General features: G+C 70.5%; 1 protein-coding gene across 1 annotated transcript in view; it reads left to right on the plus strand.

The window, feature by feature from the left end:
* Positions 1-23,633, plus strand: part of ANKMY1 (ankyrin repeat and MYND domain containing 1) — a 33,999-nt gene that overhangs the window by 9,722 nt on the left and 644 nt on the right. The window contains exons 6-16 of the mRNA XM_045845651.1: positions 72-236; positions 2,390-2,769; positions 4,648-4,819; positions 6,283-6,423; positions 6,653-6,796; positions 8,599-8,706; positions 9,960-10,091; positions 10,759-10,872; positions 11,221-11,386; positions 15,857-15,935; positions 16,590-16,750. Coding sequence (XP_045701607.1) covers positions 72-236; positions 2,390-2,769; positions 4,648-4,819; positions 6,283-6,423; positions 6,653-6,796; positions 8,599-8,706; positions 9,960-10,091; positions 10,759-10,872; positions 11,221-11,386; positions 15,857-15,935; positions 16,590-16,750 — 1,762 coding nt within the window. The remainder of the gene's footprint in view (positions 1-71; positions 237-2,389; positions 2,770-4,647; positions 4,820-6,282; positions 6,424-6,652; positions 6,797-8,598; positions 8,707-9,959; positions 10,092-10,758; positions 10,873-11,220; positions 11,387-15,856; positions 15,936-16,589; positions 16,751-23,633) is intronic.

Raw genomic sequence — 23,633 nt, forward strand, 5'->3', positions numbered from 1 at the left:
TCGTGCGTCGGGCGCCCCCCTCCCCGGAGGACCCCGCGGTCCTCGTGACGCCGGCCCCCCCCCCCGGCCAGGTCCGCTGTCACACGGACATCATCAACCTGCTGCTGGACAACGGGGCCGACGTGAACAAGTGCACGGACGAGGGCCTCACGCCGCTCAGCATGTGCTTCCTGCTCTACTACCCGACCAGCTCCTTCAAGCCCAACGTGGCCGAGAGGACGGCGCCCAAGACCCAGGTCAGCCCCCAGGTGGGCCCGCGGCCCGGCTCAGCGCCCGCAGTCCACCCCCGCACCCGCCCTGCCCCCCTCCCCCATCACCCGTCCCTCTGCCTGCCCGCCCAGCCGCCCGCCAGCCTCCCCTGCTGGCGCGGACCCGGTCAGACGGGGTGAAGTGACAGTGAGGCCCGGGGCCGGGGAGCAGGGAGCGGGGACGGAGCCCGCAGGCCGGCTGAGGTGTTCTGAGCTCGTTGCCAGCCAGGGTGCCGAGGGGCATGCGTCCTCGGGCCACGCGCACGACATCTGGGACCCTGGGACCCCTCGGGCGGTCCCCAGGGAAGGGGGCGCCGAGGAGGGAGTGGGGAGCCCACCTCTGCGGAGCGGCCTTCGGCGGCAGCCCCCTGGGCAGAAGGGGCTGGCCAGCCCCACAGCCTCTCCACGTGCAGAGGGCGCGGGCTCAGGGGAGCCTGTGGGTTCAGCGAAGGAAGGCCGGGGTGGGGGGGATGGGGGCGGGGACTGAAGTCGAGTGTCCCCGGGGACCCGGCACCCGGGGGAGTCCTCACACGCTCGGAGTAAATCGACTCCTGATGGAGGCACCGGGCCCATAAAGCCCTCTAGTCCTGTTCTTAAAATTCTCGCAAACGTCACTCCCTCTGTTTTTACACAAAGCTGTCACTCTGTCCTGTCTGTGGGGACAAGGCTGTCCTCTGACCCCTGCCCTGCCTCGCAGAGCGGCTCACACACCTGAGCGAGTTCTGGGCCACCTGGAGCAGGGCCGACCCTGCAGCCGACACCGTGGGGATGCGGCCATGGTGACCCTCCCAGGCCACTGTGCTGGGCTGCGTCGCAGGCTGCAGTCAGGACAGGCCCCTGGGCCCCCAAACCTCAGCCGTTCACAGAACAAAAGACGGCTGGCCCCACCCCCAGCACTTGGGCCTCGGTGGGTCTGGGGTGGGGCCCGGGGATGCACGTCGCTGGCACCGCTGACTCTGGTCCAGGTCCACCACACTCAGGCGCGGGAGGCTGAGGGGCTGGGGCGAGAGCAGTGTCTCCTCGCAGGAGCCCCGGCGGGCAGCAGCGGGAGCCCCCACGTGACTCAAAGCTTTCTGGGAGTCCCGTGGGAAGTTGAAGGTGGGATTAATGGTATTACCATGCTGCATTTCACCTGTGTGTCCACCATCTACCCCTACCATGGACCCTGAGAAAGAAGACCCTGCTGAGAAGGGCTCCGGGTGGCTCACGGGGCTCAAATTAAAACGAGGACAAGCAGAGCCTCGCAGCCATTTCTGCCCCTGGCCGCTCCTGCAAACTGCCTGCTCTTCAGGGAGCTGCCCACACTGAGCTGCCCCTGCACTGCTCCCGCCTTCTGGGCCGTCCTTATAGAAGAGCCCCCCCAACCCCCCCTCCCCGCTCCTGTGTCAACCAATAGGACTGGGCCTTCCCCATCCACTGGAGCTGTGCAACCAATCAAAGCAGTTCCACTCTCACCAGTCACGACAGTGTCTTTTGGACCAATTAAACTGCAAAGATTTGTCTTCATTTGCATGAAGAGTGACCAATCCGGGAGCAGGGCCGGGAACTTCTGTCCATAAAAGCCAGCGCCCCCCTGGGTCTGGGTGCAGGCTGTCTCTTCCCACTGGGGAGTGGAGGCTTGGGCGTGTGCCCTTGACCTGAGCCGAACCGCGGAGGGCGTCTTGGTGGGAGCACAGTGGACCAGGGCAGAGCAGGGCTGTCCGGCCAGAGAGGGGCCTGGCCCCAGGGCCGCTTGACAGCGGTATTCTGGTACCGTTGAGCTGTTGGCACAGAACAAAGCTCCTCTCACCGCACCCCAAACCGGGGATTCTTGTTGGATTCAGATGGGTGCCAGTGGCCGCCCGCTGACCCTGGAGTGGACAGCCATCGCGGAGATGCTTAGTGACACAACTCCGGTGTCCGCACAGCACGGGCGGCTGGTGGCTGTTGTGGGGTTCAGGTCTCTGCGTGGGGCCTCCCGGCGCCTGCTGCCCCTCTGGGGTTTCAGGGCGGCACCTGGGTGCCACGGTGCCGGCATCAGCCCGGGTCCCGTGAAGGCCGCTCCAGGCGGGGCGCACCGGTCTTTGTCAGGGAAGGTGCTGGGCGGGGCTGCCCCTCTAATCTTTCTCTTCCTGACGACGGTTTTCTCGCACTTCCCGAAGGGCGCCCCGAAACCCCCGGGAGCTCCGTGCCGCTCCTCCGTGTTCCCCGGCCCCGGCTCCGCCTCCCACGACGAGCTGGCCCGCACGCCGGGCAGCCAGGAGTCCGTCCCCCCGAGGGGCAGCCCCGAGAAGTGGGAGTCGCTGCGGGACAGCGCCAGCGATGCGGGCAAGGGGCTGGACGACCGGTGGGGGAACCTGGACAGGTACATCCTGGGCAGCGAGACCCACTCCGAGACCAGCGCGCACAGCTTCTTCGCCGCGGTGCCCTCGCAGGACACGCTGGAGCGGAGCACCGGGCCCCGCGGCACGCTGGAGACGCTCTACAGCGAGGTGGGCTCGGACCCCGGCGCGGAGCGGCGGACGACGCAGTGCGCGGCCAGGCAGGTGGCTGGGGCGTGGGCGACAGGGCTGGGGGCCCTGTTCGGGGCGGACCTCGGGCTGGGCTTCCCTCCCTCGCTCCCCCGGGGGAGGGTGGTCACGGTGTCCGCGCCTCGTCTCGCAGAGGTCTCTTGGGGGTCTCCTGGGGCCTGGCGCTGGCGGCCCGGCTGCGACCTCCGAGGGCCAGGCAGGAGAGAGTCCGAGTGTGTCCGGACTGACACGGGGGCGGCGGGCACCACACGGGCTCATACACGCTCCCCCCACACACACCCGCCCACGGACACACACGCTGGCCCGTTCCAGTTGAGACCAGTGGTTCCTCACGAGTGTCTTGGGGTCCCTCTGGCCCTCGCAGGGAATCTGTGAGGTTGCAATGCTTCTCGCAACAACCCTAAGGCTTGTGTGACACTCACACGCACCACAGCGCCGGCTTCTCCTGGAATTTGGCCGACGCCATAGAAACGACCCATTGATTACCTCCTGACGTGGCCCCCGGGCCTCGTGGCATTCCGTGTGGCCAGATGGGAGGGCGCCTGAAGCACATGTGCCTCAAACCACGGTTGGCGGGTCTGGGGGGAGAGCACGTCTGTGGCGTGACTGCACACGAGCCGCTGTCCCCTCCCCACGGGTCACCGCGTTTGCCGAACAGAACGACCAGACGGCCCGCGGCGGCCACTCTTCTGAACGCGACTAGCTCTCGCTTTAAGGACAGTGGACACTGCCGGCAGTGACGAGGTCCCCGCCTCCCCGTGAGAACGGGAGTTCCGAGTGTCCACACCCTCGCGTGGTGCCTGAGACGCGTGTCGGCCTGGGGTGACCTCAGGCCGTGTGTCTGCAGGGCCCGGCTGGACCTCGAGGGCGCGCCCCCTCCCCAGAGGGGCTGGTGGGGGTCAGGGGGCTCTGGGGCAGCCGAGGGCGTTCTCCACAAACACGTTCCACGTTAACACGCGCTGGGATCACAGCTGTTAGTTTTTACATGTATCAGTAAGTGTTTTTGAATTTCTCCGTTTTCTTGGATTGGTAATAGAGTAGACATGGATGGATCGAATCCATGTAAAGAAAAGCTCTCTGGGGTCTTCAAGGAATTTTAAGAGTGGCAAGGGGTCCCGAGAGCGGGAAGTTCGAGAACCGCTGCTCTGGACTGACCCCACCCCTGCTCCGCCCTCCTGCCCGCCCCACCCTCGTTCTGTGCTGGCGGTGGGGCGGGCAGGACGGGGCGGGGGCGGGGGGTGGTCCTCCGCCGGCTGTGCCCTTGCCACCCTCACTGCGGCTCGGCTCCTCGGCACAGCCTCAGCCTCTGCACTGCCCCCCACCCCGGTGGCCCCGCCCCCGCAGCTGGCCTCTCAAGGCTGGGGGCTCTGCCCAGCTCCCCCCCGACCCTCTGTGCACCTCGTGAGAGACATGCACGCATGTGCACGCCGGTGTGTATGCACGCCTGTGAGTGGCATGTGTGCGTGCACACGTGTGTGTATAGGGTGTGGGGGAGTGCCGTGTCTGGTGTGCGTGGTGCTCGGGGCTCTACATTCTCACCTCACAGCTCCCAGGAGAGGGGGCTGGTCCCCACCCCACACTCCGCCTCTTGGTGGCCTCAGTGGGCCTGAGGGGCCCCTGAATTCTGAAGACAAGCGCAGCCGCCGCCGGACTAGCACCTGGCCGGGCTGGCTCACCTAGGGTGGTTAGGTGACGGCTGGGAAGCTCGGCACCAGGGGAGGGGCTGGGGGTCTCGAGAGGACAGGACCCTGAGGCTCAGGACATCACGACCAGGGCCAGTGCCTCCCAGGCCTCTGCCCGGGGAGCACCCGTCGCCACCGGGGCTGCTGTCCAGGCAGCTGCCCGTGCCTCCCCTCCGGCCGGTGACCACGCCCTGCTGACCCTTCCAGAGAGAGAAACATGTGGCTGACCATCACCCTCCTGCTGCACCGAGGCGCCGACCCCAACCTGTGCCGAGTGCCCATGCAGGTGCTGTTCTTCTGCGTGAAGGCCGGCGACGTGGACGGGGTGCGGACGCTGCTGGAGAACGGGGCCAGGACCGACATCCGGTTGCCTGATAAGGTGGGGCCCCCGGGGCGGGGCTGGGGGGTCCGGGGGGTGCGGTGGGAGGGGCCAGCTGACTGGCAGGGGCCGGCAGTTCTGCTTCGCCTCCACGTCAGAGCTGGTGGCTCCTGCCGCTCCGGCCCCGCGGCCGGGCCCTGAGAATGAGGGCCGGCGGTGCAGGGAAGCAGACTGCGTGTGGGGCTCAGGGTGTGTTTCCCGATGGGACTGGGACTGCATTTTTAAAGCTGCGGTTACAGCCTTCTTCACACTCAGCACAGACTTCCTCCCTTCCTTCTTCCGCCCACCCATCCATCCGTCCATCCACCCACCCACCACCCATCCATCCACCCATCATCTATCCACCATCCACCCACCTACCCACCCAACCAACAATCCACCCACCCACCCACCCATGCATCCACCCCCCCACCCCCACCCATCCATTTGTCCATCTATCCATCCGACCACCCACCCACCCACCCATCCATCCACCCATCCATCCATCATCCATCCACCCCCCCCCCACCCCCCCCCCACCCCCCCTACCCATCCACCCACCATCCATCCATCCATCCACCTATCCACCCACCCACCCACCCATCCACCCGTGCACCCACCCACCCGTCCACCCACCATCCACCCACCCATCCATCCATCCACAATCCATCCACCCACCAATCCACCCATCCACCCACCCACCCATCCACCCGTGCACCCACAATCCACCCACCCATCCATCATCCACCCACCACCCATCCATCCACCCGTGCACCCATCCACCCGTCCATCCGACCATCTGTCCATCCTCAATGCAAGGGTCAGCTCTTGATCTACATGCACCGTTCAAACGGAGGCTCTGCTCAGTGGAGACGCCCGTGTGGGCAGCCGCGCCTGAGCGACGCCCCAGCACCCTTCCTCCGGGCCCCTCCCGTTTCCCTGGGGCCCTGCTCCAAGGGCTGCCCAGCCCTGCACCCGGCCCGACCTGCACTGTGCTCCCCGCTGGGGTCTCGCTCCGAGTGGGCTGTGCCCCTCCAGGCCCCCCGGGCCACCTCCATGTGGTCAGTGCTGACCAGGCATCCCAGACACAGTCCAGCAGGGACTCTCTCGGCCAAGGGGAGGGGGCTGCCGCGAGTGCACACCAGGCCCCGTGGGGCTGGGTGTCCGGGCTGCAGGGCCGTCCCGTCCTCAGGGCACCTGAACAGGGGCCTGGCAGGAGGACAGGCTTTTCCTGGAGGGAGGCCGGCGGGGACTGTCGGTCCGGCGTGAAGCTGAAGCCTCGGGCCCTGCACTCCTGCCTGTGGCCCTGGCCGACGGAAGCCCCTTGCCAGCGGGAACACACGTGTCTGTGGTCAGCGTGGGCTGTGGGCAGGCTCACGGCCCGGGGGGAGGCGGGGAGGCCCTCCCCGCCCTGCCGAGGGGGTCGGGGGGTCGCTCACCCAGGAGCAGCGCCCTCACCCTCCCGGCGTGCCCCCCGCACGCAGCTGGGGGCCCTGACCCCCCTCCACATCGCCGCAGCGCTCCCCGGGTCGGAGGGCGTCAGGATAACAGAGCTGCTGCTTCACACGATCACGGACGTGGATGCCAGGGCCACCGACCAGGACCACGTGTACAAACGGGACAAGGTGCGCGGCCGCCACGCAGGAGGGCGGGGCACCAGGGGAGGGGTTCGGGGGAGGCTGCCTCAGGCCCTCGGCCTGGGGGGCAGGGCCACCGGCTCCTCCTCCTCGCACGCACGCTCCTCTGGGGGCGGCCGCACGCCTGCGGGGGCCCATGGCACTGCGGGGGCTCGGGGCCCGGCCTGGGTGACGGGGAGGGGCTCGGGCCCGACCGGGCCGCTCTGTCTGCTCGCAGCTGGACATGCTGCTGCCTTCGAGCCTGAAGCTCAACGGCGAGGTGGGCCCGCCCAGCAGCTACCACAGCGCACAGACGTCTGTCCCCGACGAGGGCGGCAGGACGCCCCTGCACGTGGCCTGTGAGCGGGAGGACAGCTACAGGGTGAGGGGCCTTCCCAGGGCTCGGGGGCTGCGCGCCGTGTGTGCACGTGCATGTTTTGTGCGGGTTCACTGGCCACATGCAGGCGAGCACCTGTGAGTGGTGTTTCCAGTCAGTGTGTGTGCATGTGTGTGCACACGTGTGTGGGTGTGTGCGAGCCCAGGAGTGTTCGCACCAGCATGCACATGCATGTTTTGTGTGTGTGTGCACTAGGTGTACGCGGGTATCTGTGAGTTGTGCTTCCAGTCAGTGTGTGTGTCTGTGTGTGTGCTCGGGCGGTGCGTGGGCACGGGGATCTGTAATGGGCAGTGGGCCAGCAGCCCTGGTGGGGGACCGGCGGGCTCAGGGGACAGCCCGTGGGGTGTCGGCCCCCAGGCCGCCCTGCCTGAGTGGGGTCCAGAGCAGGTGGGGCGACGGGTCACACCTGCAGAACTGCAGCACCCCGGGTTAAAACAGCGGGGAACCTCGGGGCGCTGCCTGTGACTGGTGTGTCCCCGTGTCACTCCAGAGTGTGTTTTAGGGACACTCATCGGCAGGTCACCTGTGTGCGCAAGGGTCACAGTGTGACCTCACTGTCTCAGGCAGGGCCTGCTCACATGCGTGTGGGCGTGGCTGTCCTGGGCGGGAACGCCCGGTGCCCCTCCCACCCTGCTGTTCTGCCCCACCCGCCCCTCCCAGGCAACCTTGGGGTTGAGGCCAGCAAGAGGCAACTGGGTGGTCAGGGTGGGGTGGGGGACGTGGGAGCTAGTCCTGGGCTGTGCGGGGCTGTGGCCAGAAAGCCGCTGCGCCTCAGTTTACCCGCCCGTAAAACGACGACCAGGGCCGCTCCAAGGGCTGTAGTCTGGGCAGTTGGCCGCCTCGCAGGATGACGACCCCCAGTGCCGCCCTGACCCGACGGCCCGAGGGCCTGTGTGAGGGAGGTGCCTGGTGATGCCGGAGCCGGGGGCAGGGGCGGGGGGGCACCTTCAGGCCTCCCTGCTTCCGAGCAGCTCCCTCGTCAAAGCCTCCTGGGGCCGGGGCCATGCCCTGACCAGAACCTCCTGAGGGGCACCCTGAGTCCACGCTAGGAGCAGGGACAGCTGGGCTCTGCCAATTTCCGGTTTGGATGGGCTCCGGGGGAGCAGAGTTGGGGGCGCTAGAGGCCGCACCCTCGTGGGGTCACAGACAGGCGGCCAGGGTGGAACCCCAGGGCTGGGCTGTGGGGCGGCAGTGGGGCGGGCGGGCGGGGCGGGGAAGCTTTCCCGGGAGTCCGGCCTGGCCAGTGAGGCTGCGCAGAGGGAGCTGGCTCAGCTGGGGGCCAGTCCCCCCCTGCCCGCACTCTGGGGGAGGGGGGAGGAGGGAGGAGGAGGGGACCCCGGGTTCCCGTGGGGAGGGGGAGGGCGGGGTGTGTGAGCAGGAAGTCTCGTGTCGGCCCCGCTGACCGGCGCTCCCTGGCTGTGTCCCGGGCCGCAGCCCCGGGGAAGGCCCGTCCCCCGGCCGCGCAGGCTCCGCACTCGCTGCCCAGGCGGCCGCAAGGCCCCCCGACTCTCCTCTCCCTTTGAACACGAGCTCTAACTGGATCGCTGCGTCGGCGGCCCTCCTGTTGCTCATCGGAAATGGCGACCTGTTAGAAAACACATTTTCAGTGGGAGGGTCCACTCGCACCGTCCACCCGCCCGTCACTCCGCCTGGGGTGCGGAGCCGCGCGGGGCCGGGGGCTGGGGAGGGGGAACCGGGGCGGGGGGGAGGGGGTCGGTCTCAGCGCGCCCCGCGGCCCGCTCGGGACTCAGGCCCCTCCCCCCTGTCGCCCCGCCCTCCCCCCCCAGTACGCCCGGGACGTGGTCCAGCTGCTCCTCGCCCACGGGGCCGACACCAGCCTGCTGTGGAGCGGCCACTCCCCGCTGTCCCTGTCCATCGCCAGCGGGAACGAGCTGGTGAGCCCGCCCTGACCCCCCCCCCGACCCCGCTCTGACCCCGGCGGGCTCCGACGGCGCGGCTCCTGCGGGTCCCCCTCCGTGGGTGGGGGCACCGCGGCCGGCGGCGGCCCAGAGACGGCAGGGTGCCGGGGCACAGACCCCTCCGCTGTGGGCGGGGCTCCTTGGAGAGAGCAGGGTGACCGGAGGGGGGACGGGCGGCCCGGGCGGAGGCTCCCTCCGGGGGCCATATCACAGCCCTGCCCGGGCCAGGCGGGGGCCCCGGGGTGCTGGGGGGAAGGCGCATGGGCCAGTTCCCACCTCCCGCTGCCTCCAGGGGACGAGCTCACTGCTCATCCGGCCACCGGTCCCTCCGTCCATCCGTCTGTCCTCCCTCTTCTCCGTCTGAGTCCCGCCCACCGGCTCGTCCTTGTGTTTAACTGCGGCTTTCGGAGCATCTGCCGCGGGCCGGGCGGGCGCCCCCCAGGCCTGAGACGCGGAGTAAAACCCAGTCTCCGCCCCCAGGGGCTCACAGTCTAGCAGGGAAGGCAGGCCGCCGCCCGTGTGGGACGGACGCGGGTTTAGGGGATGGGCGGCGCTGGGAAGAGAACAGGGGTCAAGGGCCGACCGAGGGCGGAGGCCGGCCCCTCCAGCAGGACGGCCAGAGGGCTCTCGGGGGAGAGGACCCTCCAGCAGAGGCTGAAGGAGCGGCAGGCGGGGCCCTGGCGCCTTCCGCCCCCCTTCCCCAGTGAGAGCTTCACGGCCCCTGCTCCTGCTGCGGGGCGGCGGGGATGGGGGTCGCAGGGGGTCGCAGGACGGGCAGCCCAGGGAGCCCGTTTGGAGCAGGGCCCCCAGGGGGCCGAGTGCTGGAGCTGCTCCTGCTCAGGGCTCCCCACGCAGCCCGGGCTGGAAGCTGGGGACACAGCAGGTGACAAGGGCAGCTCTCGGCGGCCGCTCCGCGTCCGGCCAGGTGCTCGCAGAGACGCAGGTGGCCCAAGGCGGAGGCAGACTGGTCCCAGGGGCGAGGGGACAGCCGTGGGGCGCCGCCTGCTCCTGGCACAGACAAGACAGGGGACAGGGTGGCCCCCCCAGAGGAGCCACCGTGCGCCCCACCCCCATCTGCTCTGAGCCAGCAGCAGGCAGAGGGCGAGCCCCAGGGTGGCTCCCAGGAGCCCCTGCTGCAGCTGACACAACAGTGGCCTCACCCCGGGCACCTCCGGTGCAGGCAGGGGCCTGGTGGGCGCTGGCCGGCTGACCAGCCCGTCTGTGTCCAGATTGTGAAGGAGCTCCTGGCCCACGGCGCAGACCCCAACCTGCCCCTGACCAGAGGCTTGGGCAGCGCCCTGTGTGTTGCCTGCGACATCTCCTACGAGCACCGCAGGGGCACGGACAGCAAGCTGGCCCTGGTGAGTGGCCGGGCGCACGGGGGGGGCGGGGACCCAGGTGTTGGGGCCCTTGGCGGGGCCTCCTCCCCACAGACGAGCACCGTGTGCTCTCGCTCTGTGTCCCGCAAGCCCCGACGCTCCAGGGTCTTAAAGTAGCGAGAAGTCTGGCCTTTTGAAATGCGCGGGTCTAACGTGTGTCCCGGGACGTCGGCACTCGGCGGGCCAGAAGTCCCCTGGTTTGTCTCGGGAAAGACACAGGCCCCGGTTTGACCCGGTGGCAGGATTCTAGATTTTTCTATCCTGGGTGAGTGTCAGCCAGGGATCCGGACGAGGCGCCCGCTGGGCTGGGGTCCGAGCGCCGCGTCCCGGGCTGCACTGCAGCGGCCCCTGCCGGCGCCGTCTCCACCCGCTGCCACCGAGAGGCAGCCGCTGCAGCGCCCGCTCACCGGCAGACAGCGAGGTGGACGCTCCGCGGCGGAGACTCGCACCGCGCCCACTCCTCTGGGCTCGGACTGTAGCGCGGGCTCAGTCAAAAACCACGGGAGAACGCTCGGGGCTGGCAGGAGGGCCCGGAAGCCTCGGGTGGCCCAGGCCACAGCGAGGGGGCCATTGGGGGCTCGGACGCCCCAGCGCCGGACCCTGCCGCGGGCCGGCCACAGCGTGTCTGACGCAGCCCCGCCCCCTGCAGATTGACCGGCTCATCAGCCACGGGGCCGACATCCTGGCCCCCGTGACCATCACACAAGGGGACAAGGTGGCTGTGGGCACGGCGGTGGACTACGGGTACTTCAAATTCTTCCAGGTGCGGCTCTGAGTTCCTTGGTGGGGGGAGGGGAGCATGTGGAGCTGGGCCCTTCAGCATCCCTTGGGCAAAGCTGGGCCAAAGGTCCCTCACACCTCGGACCAGAGCGCGTCCCGGTCCTTCTGGGAGAGAAGACCCAGCACCCAAGGGTGTCCGTGCAGGCGTGGCTGCTGTGTCTGGCTTTCAGAGTGCTCTTCTGGTTTGTCCTCACAACGAGCCCTGAGAGCGGAGGTGTGGTCCCCGCCCCCAGTACGCCTCCCAGGGGAACAGGCCAGGCGGGAGTGGGACCCGCCCCCCTCCCAGGGGCGGGGCTGCCTCCCGCGGTGACGGGCGCCGGCCGTGCCGCAGGACCGGAAGGTCGCCCACTGCCCCTTCCACATGCTGATGCCGGCGGAGCGGGAGGCCTTCCTGGCCCGGAAGCGGCTCCTGGAGTATCTGGGCGTGCAGCTGCGGCGCGCCGTCCTGGCCAAGGAGAGCCAGTGGGACCCGAAAGTGCTGTACCTGAGCAAGAGAGGTGGGTGGCCGCCGGCGGAGCCAGGCCGAGTTTCCTGACGATCGTGGGGTGCGAGCGGCGGGGACAGGAAGGGGCACAGCGCGGACCTGTCCTGTGGCTGCCCAGGCCGCCTACTGGGCCAGGGTCAGCTGGCCCTTGTGTCCGGCCCTCCCAGGAGGTCGTGCAGGAGCGGATGAGGGTGAGGGGGCAGTCCCAGGAGAACCTCAGGCCGCACACACCGTGGGAGCACGGCCGGGAGCCCCGTGTTTGTCCGGGAACGCCGGCCCGGCTGCCGTGGGGTGGGGGCGCAGCGCCCAGGAGGGCCGAGGCGCTGCCTGAGCTGGCGGAGGCGCTGCGGGGGTCCTTGCCCCCCGGAGGCCTGGTCCAGGGGCACCCCGGCCTGGGCTTCCCCCTCCCGAGGGCAGGGGCCCGGGGACAGGCGAGAAGGACTCCAGGACACGGCAGGCCTGGCGCCCGTGGTCCCCGGGCGGACGGGCCAGCGCTGCGGGAGGAGGGAAGGGGACCTGCTTGGTGCTCTGCTTCGTGAGCCCCCCCCCGCCCCCCCCCGTCCAGGGGCTGAACCGGGGCCCCTGCCAGTGTCTGGGGCCCCTCCTGTCCCAGGGAGCGAAGGCCTGGGCCGTCCGCCACCAGCAGGTGGCAGAGCCCGTCCCAGGGAGCCGGGTTTGGGGCAGCACTGGCGGGAGTGGCTGCGGGGTTGCTGGACGCAGGGAAAGGGCCCGTGGTTCTGGAAAGATCCGGAACACGCCGTCGTGCTGCTCATGGGAGCCGGTTGCGTGGCTGCAGCGACGTTTTGTCCGGCTCGCTGCAGAGAATCAGGCTCAGGGGGAGACCGCGGGGGCCCACGCCGGGTGTCCTCCCGGGAGGGGGACGGCGCGTCCCTGGAGGAGGACCAGCCCCTCGGTGGCTCCGGTCAGCCACCAGTCTCTCCTCTGCGCGACGGAGCGCTCCTCGTCCCAGGCCCAGGACGGCGGCCTCCTCAGCTGCGCCGCCGAGGGGCCCGGGGGCCGGACGGGAGCTGCACGGGACGGGCGGCAAGGACCAGAGGGCACCTTCTCAGCCCCATCGAGGCGCCGGCAGACCCCGCAGCTGGAGTCGGACTCGAACGGTGGAGGCCAGGCGTTCGCGCCCCGAGGTCAGGAGGGGGCGGCGGAGCGTGTGCTCCCAGTGTTTCTGCGCCATGGCGTGCCGCGGCCGTCAGCCGGGGCGAACAGGCGCGGACGAAGGGAGACGCGTCCGAGAGGGAGAGGAAAAGCTGAGCTCCGTGTGCGGGTGTCCTCGCGCGGAGCGGACATCCCGGGAGTGCACTTTGAGACCGGAAACGGGCGTTACGTTGTTGAACTAAACACGTATAAATGTTGAAACACTAACTTAACTGTGAGGCCCATCCACCATGGGAACGGTGAGTGCCTGTGGCAAGGTCGTGGGGCGAGGCCGCAACACACAGACGCCGTCTTCAGCGCCTCTACACGGCACGGCCGCCGTGCACAAGCCACAAGTGAGGCGTAAAAAACATCCCCGTCCGTAGTGACATTGGGACGAGCGAAAAGCTTACGTGCGTGTGCAACAGGAGCCGTGTAAAACTCACACTCTGAGAACCACGGAACACTGCTGGGCGCCCGCCCTGGCCAGGGAGGCTCAGCCGGCCGGAGCGTCGCCCCACAGCCCGAGGGGTCTCGGGCGTGACTCCCAGTCAGAGCACACACGGTGGCTGCGGGTTCGATCCCCCGTCCCGGTGCACACGGGAGGCAGCCAATCAGTGACTCTCTCTCACGTTCATGCTTCTCTCGAAAGAAAAAGCAATGGAAAAACATGTCCTCAGGTGAGGAGAAAGAATGAAGGGAAAAGAGGGAAAAAAAGAAATGAAAGGAACCTCAGTCAACGGAGAGCCACCTCCTTGTCAGAATTCCGGCTGATTTCTTGGTACGAAGGGAGAAGCTGGCTCTAAAATCCGTGTGGAAATGCACGAGTCCCAGAGCAGCTAAAACACCCTTCGAGCAGAAGCAGCACTTTGAAGGACATCCCCAGTTTTGAACTGACCGCGAGACGACCGTCACCGGCGCTCAGCGCCGACAGCGACAGCGTGGCGCTCGCGTGATAGCCACACGCAGGCCAGCGGACCGGACACAGGAGGAGACCACGCGCTCACACCCAGGTCCTCACGGGGTGGGGACAGCCGTCTCTCCCACAAACGGGGCCGAGACACCGGGTTGTCCGAACCCCAAAGAACGAAACCTGACCCTCACGCCGCACGTAAAAATTAACTCCATTTGGATCGAAGCCCCGAACTATGAAGGGCTCATCTGAAAAACTCCTGGAGGGAAACACGGACGTGATTCCTCGGACGGGGCAGCAGACCCACAGACACGACACGGCCAGCGTGAGCCGTGGAAAACAGGTCATTTGGACATCGTCGGAATTAACTTTTTTTTTTTTCATTTCAAAAGACGCTTGAAAAAACGACAAGGCGACCTACGGGAGACCACACACCTGGCCGGGAACGCCTGTGTGGAGTGAACTGTCACGGTGGCTCTCAGCAGCTGGTCTCAAGACCAGCGGGGGAGTCGGAAACCGCGCAGAGAGGGGAACGGGAGTCGGGGGGGGGGGGTGGAGTGAGGGCGGGGCCCAGGGGGGGTCTGGAGACCGAGGAACCACCAGGCCTGCGGCTCCTCAGCCCGTGACGGCCCCCCGGGGGTGACTGGGGCGATGTCACTCCCAGCGCCGGGGCCCCAGCGGAGATGGCACTGCCGTCCGCACAGCTCAGCTCGGCTCGGCCTGGAGACCTCGGCCACGGCACGTCTGCAGGGCAGCCTGGGAGCTGGCGGGCGGGGCGGACGGGGCGGAGGGTGCTGTCCCGGCAGGAGCCACACCTCCGTCGCTCAGACCTGACGGCAGCACCTGGTCTGGCACCTGCCTCGGAGGCTGCGCCCTTCGTCCGTGGATGACAGGAGCCCCTGGGGCCCCCCGGAGCACGGCTCCTCCTCGGCCCCAGGCCTTGGGCTGCCGGCTGAGGCCGTCAAGTCCCAGGACACAGCCCCCCAACCCGAGCCGAGATGAAGCCAGGGGCTCAGGGATGGAGTCGGTCCTAGTCAGGTCCGCAGCCACGCACAGGTTCTTTAGAGAAGGGCGTGTGCGCGGACCCGGCCCACGAGCCCGGGAGGAGAGGCCCCGTGTCCTGGGTCACCGGCCGCCAGCAAACGGAACCGCGTAGCGACGTCGCTTCACGCCCAGCAGCCTGGCCGCAACCCCACACACGCGGTCGGTGAGCGGGTGGAGAGGGGAGGGGCCCCGTGTGACCCAGCCAGTCCGCTCCTGGCTGTGCGCCCGAGACGTGAACGCATGTCCCCCACACTGGACATGTGTGTTCATAGTGTGTTCACAGCAGCCAGACAGGAATGGCCCGCCTGTGCGTCCACAGACGGACAAATAGACAAGCGCGGCGAAAGCAGGGACCCTCGCTGCGGTGTGGAGGGCCTCGGACATGCGACGCCCGGTGAGCATGCGGTCACAGAGGGCTGCGTGTCCACCGAGGTGCCTGCAAAGGCAACGCCACGCAGACCAAGGAGACCGTGGTCGCCGGGGGCCAGGGGCCGGGCGTGACGGCCGTCCGGGGGCTGCAGCGCTCTCGGGGGCACACAGGGCGCAGCTCGGCCAGGCCGCGGGGACGAGTCCGCCCCTCCCCTTCCCTCAGCGCCTCCCAGGGGCACCGGGTGGGGCTGCGGCGCCAGGCCCGCCCCCGCGTCCTCCATCGTCACCCCTCCCAGGGGCCTCCCCGCACCGCGTGGCCCTCAGAACACGGCCTGACCACGTGTGCACTGGGGGCCCCGTGCTCGTCGCCACGGCAGCCCGAGGGGCGGCCTGCATGGCGTGGGCACCGGGGGAGTGGGGTGAAGGAGGGTGCCCACCTTCCCGCCCTTGTGGCCGGAGGTGTGTCCTGCGGGGTCCTGCGTTGGGGGGGGCGGCAGCGGCTGCGTGGCCTTCGGGGGGGGCGGTGACGAGTAAAGGAGGAGAGGACAGGGCAGGGCACGTGGCGGGAACCCTGGGGCTGCTGTGGGGCCCACGGCCCTCCAGTCGCCTGCCGGCCTGCCGTGCACAACCCCCCTCCCCTGCCGTGGCTGGCAGGCGTTCCCCTCCCCCGCAGAGGGGGCCGTGCGCTGGGCCAGACCAGAGAAGCCTGGAGCCGCCCTGTGCTGAGGGGCGCCCTGAGCTGATCGCTGGCACAGAGGAAGGGCGATCGGGGGGAGACTGCGGAGGGCGGGCAAGCGCGCAGGAGCGGACAGAAGTCCCCCAGGCTGTGGACACCCCAGCGTCCCCAGACCAAGCCCCCCTCTGCCTCCTGGGACCTGCCATGGGCTGTCCGTGGTGCCTGAGTGGGCTCGCTGCCCGAGGGTGGTCGAGGCAGGCAGCCCAGAGCGCCCTCCCCCCACGGGGGGGCCTCAGGGGCTCACGCGGTCTCTCCCCACGCGGGCACAGCGGAGCTGACCCCCTGCTTCCGGCTGAAGCAGAAGAGCTCCTACCTGCCGAAGGCGCTGCAGCCAGAGGAGCTGGAGCTGTGAGTGGCTGGCGGGGCCCCGCCCACCGTGGGCGTGCTGGGATGGGGCAGCGGGAGCCGCAGGGCACCTTGGGGAGCCCCTCCATGTCCTGGGGGGACGGCCGGGCGGGAGATGGGTGCCGTCCCATGGACCCTGTGCCTCACCCCCCCTCCCAGCTCCTCCACCTTGTGGGCACGGCTCTGCCCCCACCCTGCTCTTCCAGAGGTGTCTCCACATGCCGTGTCACCCGTCCACAGCACCCTGGGGCGCGGGGCAGGGTCGGTGGGTGGGGGCTAGTGGGGACGCGCCTGCCCGGGCTCACTTTCCTTCTGACGAGGAGGAGGGCAAGGGTGTGCGGGGCTGACCCACACCCGCGGGTCTGCTCGGAGCTGCTGCTCCCGTGAGACACAGGAACCCTCCCCACGGGGCGGCAGGTGGGGCCCCCTGCCCCCTGCCCCCCCGGCCCAGCCCCTGCGGCCAGCTCTGGGGTGGGGGCCTGGGCCTGGCGCTGGCTCCCTGCTCTGAATGGCGCTGTGCTGGACGCCCCCGCACGGGTCTTCCGGTCTCTGTCCTCGGGTGGAGGATGTGGGGTGGGCCTGGGTGTGGGGCCCGGGTGTGGGGCCTGGGGCGGGGGGGGGGCAGGCACCGCCCGACGCCCCCGTGGCCCCTGGCAGGATCCCCTTCTTCAAGTTCTGCTACCAGTGCGGCCGCTCCGTGGGGGTGCGCCTGCAGCCCTGCAACCGCTGCTACGGCATCCTGACCTGCGGCAAGACCTGCAAGACCAGGGCCTGGAGCGAGTTCCATGGCAAGGACTGCGGTGCCCTGGCCGCCCTGGGTGAGTCCCCGAGGCCCCAGGTGGCAGGGACAGGAGGGCAGGGGGCCGGCCCCGCCTTCCTCCCCACCCGGCGGATGCCACGTTCCGAGCACCACGGCTCCTGGGCGGGCCTGCCTGGGCGCCCCCGGACACCCGGCCCCTGGTGGACTCAGGCTCCCCCGGACCCCACGCGCTTGGTGGCCCTGGGGCTGCGGCGGGCAGGCTCCTCCCCGCCCGCCCGCCCTCCCAGGCGGCTCTAGAGGTCGGCGGCGGCGGCGGCCGCCCTGGGAACTCCGCCCCCCGCCCCTCCCCCGGGGTGAGCCGAGCCCGGCCCCCTGGCAGGCGGACACCGGAGCTGGCAGACCGTGCCCCCGACGTGGACCCTCTGAACTCTGACCCTCGCCGTCCCCTCCGTCCCCCCCTCGGTAACGCGGGCATCTAGGAAAGGCTGGCGGGGAGGGCGGCCGCCCGGGGCCTGCCCTCACGGCCCGCTCCGCCAGTTCTCTCGCCAGGGTCCCGCCCGCAGGAAGAGAGCTCGGGGGCAGAAGACTCCCCGTGAAGGAGCGGAGCCGGCCGCGCCGGGCCACCTGCCGGGGCCGGGCTGGGCGGGCGGGAGGGGGGCTCCCTGGGCCGCACGGGCCTGACTCGGGGGTCTGCCCCCGCCGGGGGGCCTGGCAGCACCTCCCTCGGGACCTGGCAATAAACCGGCCCCCGGGCCGTGTTCTGGCCCTGTCTGTGCCGCGGCGCTGCCTGCGCGCCCGTCCCTGAGCACGCCAGGGCTCCTTCGGGCCGGCGCGGGTTGGGCCCGCAGTGGAGGGGGCAGCGGGAGGGGTCCCTGTGCTCTGGGGGCGTTTGGGGGCCTCGGAGGAGCCCACAGCCGGCCCCCCACACCCGCTGAGCAGGGGGCGTCTCAATCACTGGGGCTGGAGTGTTCGCTGGTGGTGTTGTCGTGGTGGGGGGGTTGACAGTGGATGGGAAAAGGCCGGACTGGGGCGGAGGAGGACGACCACGGTGACCACGAGTGCAGGGGGCCTGCCCCGGCGGATGCCGCGTGGGGGGGGCTGCGTGGGGGGGGCCACGGGGCGTGAGCGCCCGTCCTCAGGCTGTGCAGGGAGGGCACGGGGGCCAGTCCGGCTGCCCAGCACAGGGTGGTGGGCGCAGGGGCCTGGGGCAGCGGGGCAGGAGCCTGTGGGGGCCCCACCCGCAGCGTGGCTTTGCACGGCTTCTTCCATGGGCTCCGGAACTCACCCGGAAGTTTGCGGGGGGGGGGGTGCCCAGGCCGTGCGTGAGGAAGGAGCAAGGAAGCCCCCCAGGTGGAGGGGCGGGACCCCGTGCCACTCCGGAGCCAAGCGCTGTCCCCTGGCCACAGCCCCCAGTGGGGCCACGGGCAGCCAAGTAATGTGCCCCCCTCGGTGGGGGCGGGGCCCTGGTAGGGGGCTGGGGTGTGGACCCAGGCTCCCAGGACCCCTGCCAGCGGGGAAGGCGCTCGGGTTGGGGACCGCGAACCCTCCCGCACCGTGGTTGTGTGCACAGGTGCGTGTGCGGGAGAGCGGGGGCGACCGCGGTCCCCACCCCCGGAAACGGCCACGGCGGACACGCGGTGTGTCCTGGCAGCCCCTCTGTGCAGGCGCCCACGCACACACATGCCCACGTGCACACACGCGCGCACACACACGTGGCTGACAGTGTCCCGCCAACCCCCGACTGTAGGCACACACACACGCACACACGTGTGCACTGGAAAGCGAAAGCGTGGTCTGTGTGTTGTAAACGAAGCCACAAACACCTTTCTTTGCTGCTGTTTTCCAGGACGTAGTTTCCCGGGTGCGGTTTTATTTTCTGCGCGGGGCCCCGGCGCTGCCCCTTGCCGGGGAGACAGCGTCGAGACAGGGGGGACCGCCCCGACCTCCCACTCAAGGACGGGCGTCCCGAGTGTGCTCTTCCCCGGGCGGGGGGGGCCTGCACGTGGCCGCACACGCGTGTTCATCCGCAGCGCCCCGCACACCATGCCTCTCCACGCCCCGCTGCCTTTCCCTTCAGTGATGGCGGCTTCGCGACCACGCCCCGCCTGCCCCACGCCCCGCCCGGGGCCCGTCTCCCGCACGCGGCTGCCCGGCGCCTGGTCGGTGGGCGTCACGTTCGTTGTCTCTCGCGGTCGTCCCCCGCGGCATGGACCCGGCTCCGTCGGCCTCCGGCGGGCGCGCAGAGGGCTGGTTCCCGGGCGCCAGGAGTCCCCCGTGGGCGCTCAGGGGGGTCGCAGCTTCTCTCCGGCCTCCCGAGGACTCCATGCGGGTGAGAATGCCCCCCCACGCGTGACGTGGTGCCTGTGTCCCCGCCCTTCAGGGTGTGAGGACTCTTCCCGACACGTGTGGGTCCCCCGGAGTGCGGCACCCGCCTGAGTCCTTGGCGGCTGGGGCACCTTGATTCGCTGGGGGAGGGGGGTCCCCTGCTCAGTGCTCCTGCCTCTGCCTGACCTTGGGGGTCTGCGTGCTGGGGACTGAGGCCGCCACGCTCCCCGCCCCCGCGAGACCATGCAGGGTGCAGCCAGCTCCTCACGACTCCCGCGCCGTCTCTTCCACCTGGGAGCTTTGAGCCGCTCGGGACTCTTCCTGCGCGAGGGGTCGGCGCCCCGCAGCCAGGGACGGCCCCGAGCTCGGGGTGCTGTGGGGTGACCTGCACTTGGGGCCGTCCCCACAGACTCATCCCATGAGACGCACGTGCTGCCGTGGGCGCTGGCTGGGAGGGGGCGGGTCTTGCTGGGCCTCCTCACGCTGGTTTGGTGGGGGCGCAGCCGGCCGGTCCCCAGGGCCGCCTCCCGGCGGCGGCGGGTGTCGCGCGGAGTCTGACGGCGTCTCTCACGGGGGCTCCTCGTGTCCCCTGCTCGCTCCCTCGCCTGCTCACCTCACGTCCAGTCGTCCAGTCCCTTCGGGGCGTCCGCTCGGCTCTTCCTGATCCAGCCGCTTCCGAAACCCCCGCCCCCCCGCCAGCCCGCCCACCGCCACTCCCCCTCTGCTCGGCCCCGCGGTCCCCGGGCACCAGCGCCGCAGAGGCCGCCCCCGTGTCCACGCACGGGGCGTCCCGTCACAGCCCCGGCCGCTCCGCCCACCTCACCCACCCCCCACCGCCCGATGCCCCGGTGCCAGGCTGTGCCGCGCCTGCCTGGGGCCCTCTCGCCTGCCTCGCCCACATGGGTGCCACAGTCCTCTCCCCCTGGGTCCCCCTGTGCGGTGAGCCCTTGCGCTGAGGACCCGGAACGCCGTGGAGGGCAGCGAGGCGGGAGCCCCGCTCTCTGGGGGGCGGGTGTTACCAGGCCCCCCCCCCGGGCAGCGCAGAGAGGGCCCTCAGCACCCACTGGTGGGACGCCCCGGCCGGCAGGCCCCCGGGCCCACCTCCCGTCTCCCGCCCACCCTGGGGGACACCTGCGGCCGCGGCCGTGTCCTCGGCCTGTGTCCCGTGCTCCGGGTGGCAGTCGGTGGCTCCCGGCCCTGCAGACACCCGTCCCCGCCTGTGCGTCCCCGGCACCCGTGGCTTCTTTGCCCCCGCACGGCACGGGGGCGGGGCTGTGCCGAGTTAGGTGGCAGTGGCAGGGCAGCTCATGACGTCTGGGGAGCATGCTCAGGCATCGACTTCTTAAGGGACACAAGGCTCCCATCCTCCGGTTGTCACGGCAACGCCAGTGGCTCCAGCACAAGCCTGTAACTGTCTTCGTCCTTGTGGACGGGGTGGTTTCTGTGTTTCTGCTCACAGGGTGACGCGCCCACAGCCCCGGGGCAGGCCCCGGACCCTGCCGTCCCCACCCTGTTCTTGCTGCCCCCGCCCCGCCCCGAACAGTTACCCTGCCCCGCAGGCACTTGGGTTGTCCCCATCCCAGTCATGCTCTGGGCGGCTGCTGAGGGGTCTCGGCAGGGGCCCCGTGGCCCTCGTCTGTGCCAGGCTCCGTGCCGACCCTCACCTCCCATGGTGGGGGCCGGGCTGCAGCCAGGCCAGCAGCCGTCCCTCCGGCCCCGGTGCCCCCGGCAGCCTGGCCAGCCCTCCAGACTGTCAGGGAAGCCGGGGCTCGGAGCTGGCCCTGCGGTCGGCGGTCCCCCTTGTGGACCCGGTCCTGCCGACCTGGAGGGGGGGAGGCCCGGCGCTGCCCGCAGCACAGAGCAAAGGGGGGCTCCCGGTCACCTGCCCGCGGGGCCCCCGCTGAGCATGGCTCCCGCTCCAGAAGGTGCCGTGACACCACCGAGCCCCTCCGCCCGCCCCGGGGGACCCTCGCCCTGTTCTCCGGGGACTGCGGTCACCTGCTGCAGGGGGACGAGAGGTGAACGCGCCCGAGCCCCCGGGGAGGAGCCTGCAGCCCTCTGTGCCGGGGCCGCGGGCTGGGTGTCAGCGGGGAGGCCAGTGGTGGCTCCCGAGGGCCTGGACTCGCTGGGAAACGAGGACCCTCAGAGTGACTGGGCCCCCCCCCGCCCCCCTCAAGACCCCATCAGAGGTTCTGTTTGCTGAAGGCGGTCTGGGCCGGCCCAGGCGACTCCTCCCCGCCCCCAGCCCGGCCCGCCCCTCCCCTGGCGTGTGGACGCGCCCGCACAGCCGCCGGCTCCCCCGTCCCCCGTGAGCCCCTCTCCCTTCTCCCTGCCCCTCCAGCCCCTCGACCACTCACCCGGACTCTCGGGGTCTTCTTGGGCCGGGAGGGAGGGGCCCCGCCACCGGCCCAGCCCGAGGCCCACATGGGGAGCAGCGAGGGGGGTGGACGGAGGCAGGGTGACTCCAGGGCGGGCGCAGAGGCCGGGCTGCAGGGTCCAGTTTAGACGGAAGGGGGCGGGCAGGGAGGGGCCGGTCTGCAGGCCTCCCTTACCCGAGTCCCGTCCCTGAGCGGTGGCCAGGTGAGGCCAGGGAGCCTGGGGCGGCGGAGGCCCGGGGAGATAGGTGTGGGCGGATAGGGTGCTGGCGTTGGGCCGGTGGAATGTTGGCGGGGAGCTGAATGGCCTGGAACCTGCCACTGCCGGGGTTCCGCGTCCCACCGTTGCTGGGGCGACGGCTGACGAGGGTGGCCGCTCCCCCCCCACCCCAGGAAGCTCGCAGAAGCCGTCGGGCAGGGCTGAGGGCTTCCTCCCGCCAACAGAGCGGAGCCCCCCATGCTCCCCTGGGGGGGGGGCCTCCCTCTGCCCTGCCCCTTCCCCCTCCCGGCCACGGCTGCAGACTCTCGTGAGCCCGGGAGATCCTGGCCGAGGCCGAGGTCCCCGCTGAGCCTTGCGTGTGGTCTGTGTTCTCATTTACGGGGGGCGGGGGCGTCCCCTTTATGCGGCTTCACGGCCCCTGGAGACCGAGGGCTGACCCGCCACGGCGCCGGGGTCAGAAAACCCAGCCGAGCAACAGGAGCCCCGACCGCCCTCGGCGCAGAGCCTTCGACCGGGCGGTGGCCGGTCGGCACCCGGAGGACGTCTGTCCACCCCGGCGTGCCACCCAGGGGGCCGCCTCGGCCCATCTCTGCTCCTGTCTCGGGGTTTCTGTCGCTGGCGGCAGCTGCTGCTGGCGTGCCTGTGGGTCCTGCTGGTCTCGGGGGACCCGCCGTGCGCTGGGCGGCCCGTGGCTCTCGGGCCGTCACTCGGGCGTGTTCCGTGCCTTCCCCACGTTCCGGAGCGTCGATTTCCACGTCCCTGGGGCCTCTCTTCCTCTCCCCCGCCGGGACCGCCAGCCGCCAAGCGCCGTGTGTGGGTGGCCGCTTCTCCCCGCTCAGCTGTCCCCGAGACCCGCCACTCCCAGGACGTCCGGCAGGTGGCCCGTCTTGGGGGGCCGTGTTCAGCCTGCACCCCTGTGCCGGGCCGTCCCCTCCACAGGGTTCTGGGTCCCACCTCCAGCTCCTCCACAGCTCCTGCCGACCCCGCTCCTGGGGGGCCGCCTGCAGTGGGGCGTCCGCGCGTGAGCTGCACCTGGCGCTGCCTCTGAGTGCGTCACCTTCTTTGGAAAGCGAGGTGCATCCTCACCCGGCAACTCCCCCCCCCCCAGTCTTTCCGTCTTCCTCCGAGACCACGCAGCACTCAGCAGCCCCCGCCGCCCGGGCCCGGGCCCGGGCCCAGCTCTGGGCAGGGGAGGGGGCGTCCCTCCCCGCCCTGGGATCTGGGTTCTCCGTCCTGCCCCTGGGGGCTTGTTTTGCCGGCCCAAGGGACTCGGTTAGGCCGCACGCTGGGGGGACCCCGGCACCCCAGCATCTGGTCCCGACCCGGTCAGCAGAGGCCCAGCAGGGCCGGCGTTTCTGTGGGTCCCGGAAGCAGGCGGGGCTGCCTCCGCCCACGGTGTCCTGGCCACACGGGCCGAGCCCCCACACCTGCTCTGCCTGTCCCGCGGGTCTCCCTCGCCCACTCGCGTGAGGGGGTGTTTCTGCGAGTGACCCCCTTCACTGAGGCCCCGAAGGCCCCGTTGGTCCTTACGCCGGCCGCCCCTCGCCCTCAGGCAGCTGCAGACCTGGGGGAGGCTTTGACTTTGTCCCCCATCCTGACCCGCCCAGCGGGCGGGGCGGCTGAGTGCTGTGAGGGATTCCCACGGCGCCCTCGCTGGTGTTTCCTGCTCCCACGGGGGGCAGTGCCAGCCCCTGGGGGCCTTGCTGGCCGGCTCCTCCGCGGCCCAGGCCGGGCCCCGGGGAGGGCTGTAGGCTGGCAGCTCGGAGGGCCCTGGTCACAGCCGTGGCCACGAGGAGGAGGTGGAAATGCCAGGTCCCCTGCGGCCTCACTGGGCTCCCCCGTGTGCAGGGTCGTCTCCTGGGACCCCATCCCCCACCCCTAGGCCCTGTCCTGGTCTCTGGTGGCCCCGACACGCCGCCGGTTCTGCCCTCTGGCTTCGGTCTCTTGCGGGGACACGCCGCCGGTTCGCGCCCGCCCTCTCCTTGCTGGGACCGGGGGAGGGGCCTCAGCCCTCAGCTGGG

Source organism: Phyllostomus hastatus, unplaced genomic scaffold, assembly GCF_019186645.2.
Source record: "Phyllostomus hastatus isolate PE091 unplaced genomic scaffold, TTU_PhHast_1.1 phas_contig_477, whole genome shotgun sequence".
Lineage (NCBI taxonomy): Eukaryota > Metazoa > Chordata > Mammalia > Chiroptera > Phyllostomidae > Phyllostomus > Phyllostomus hastatus.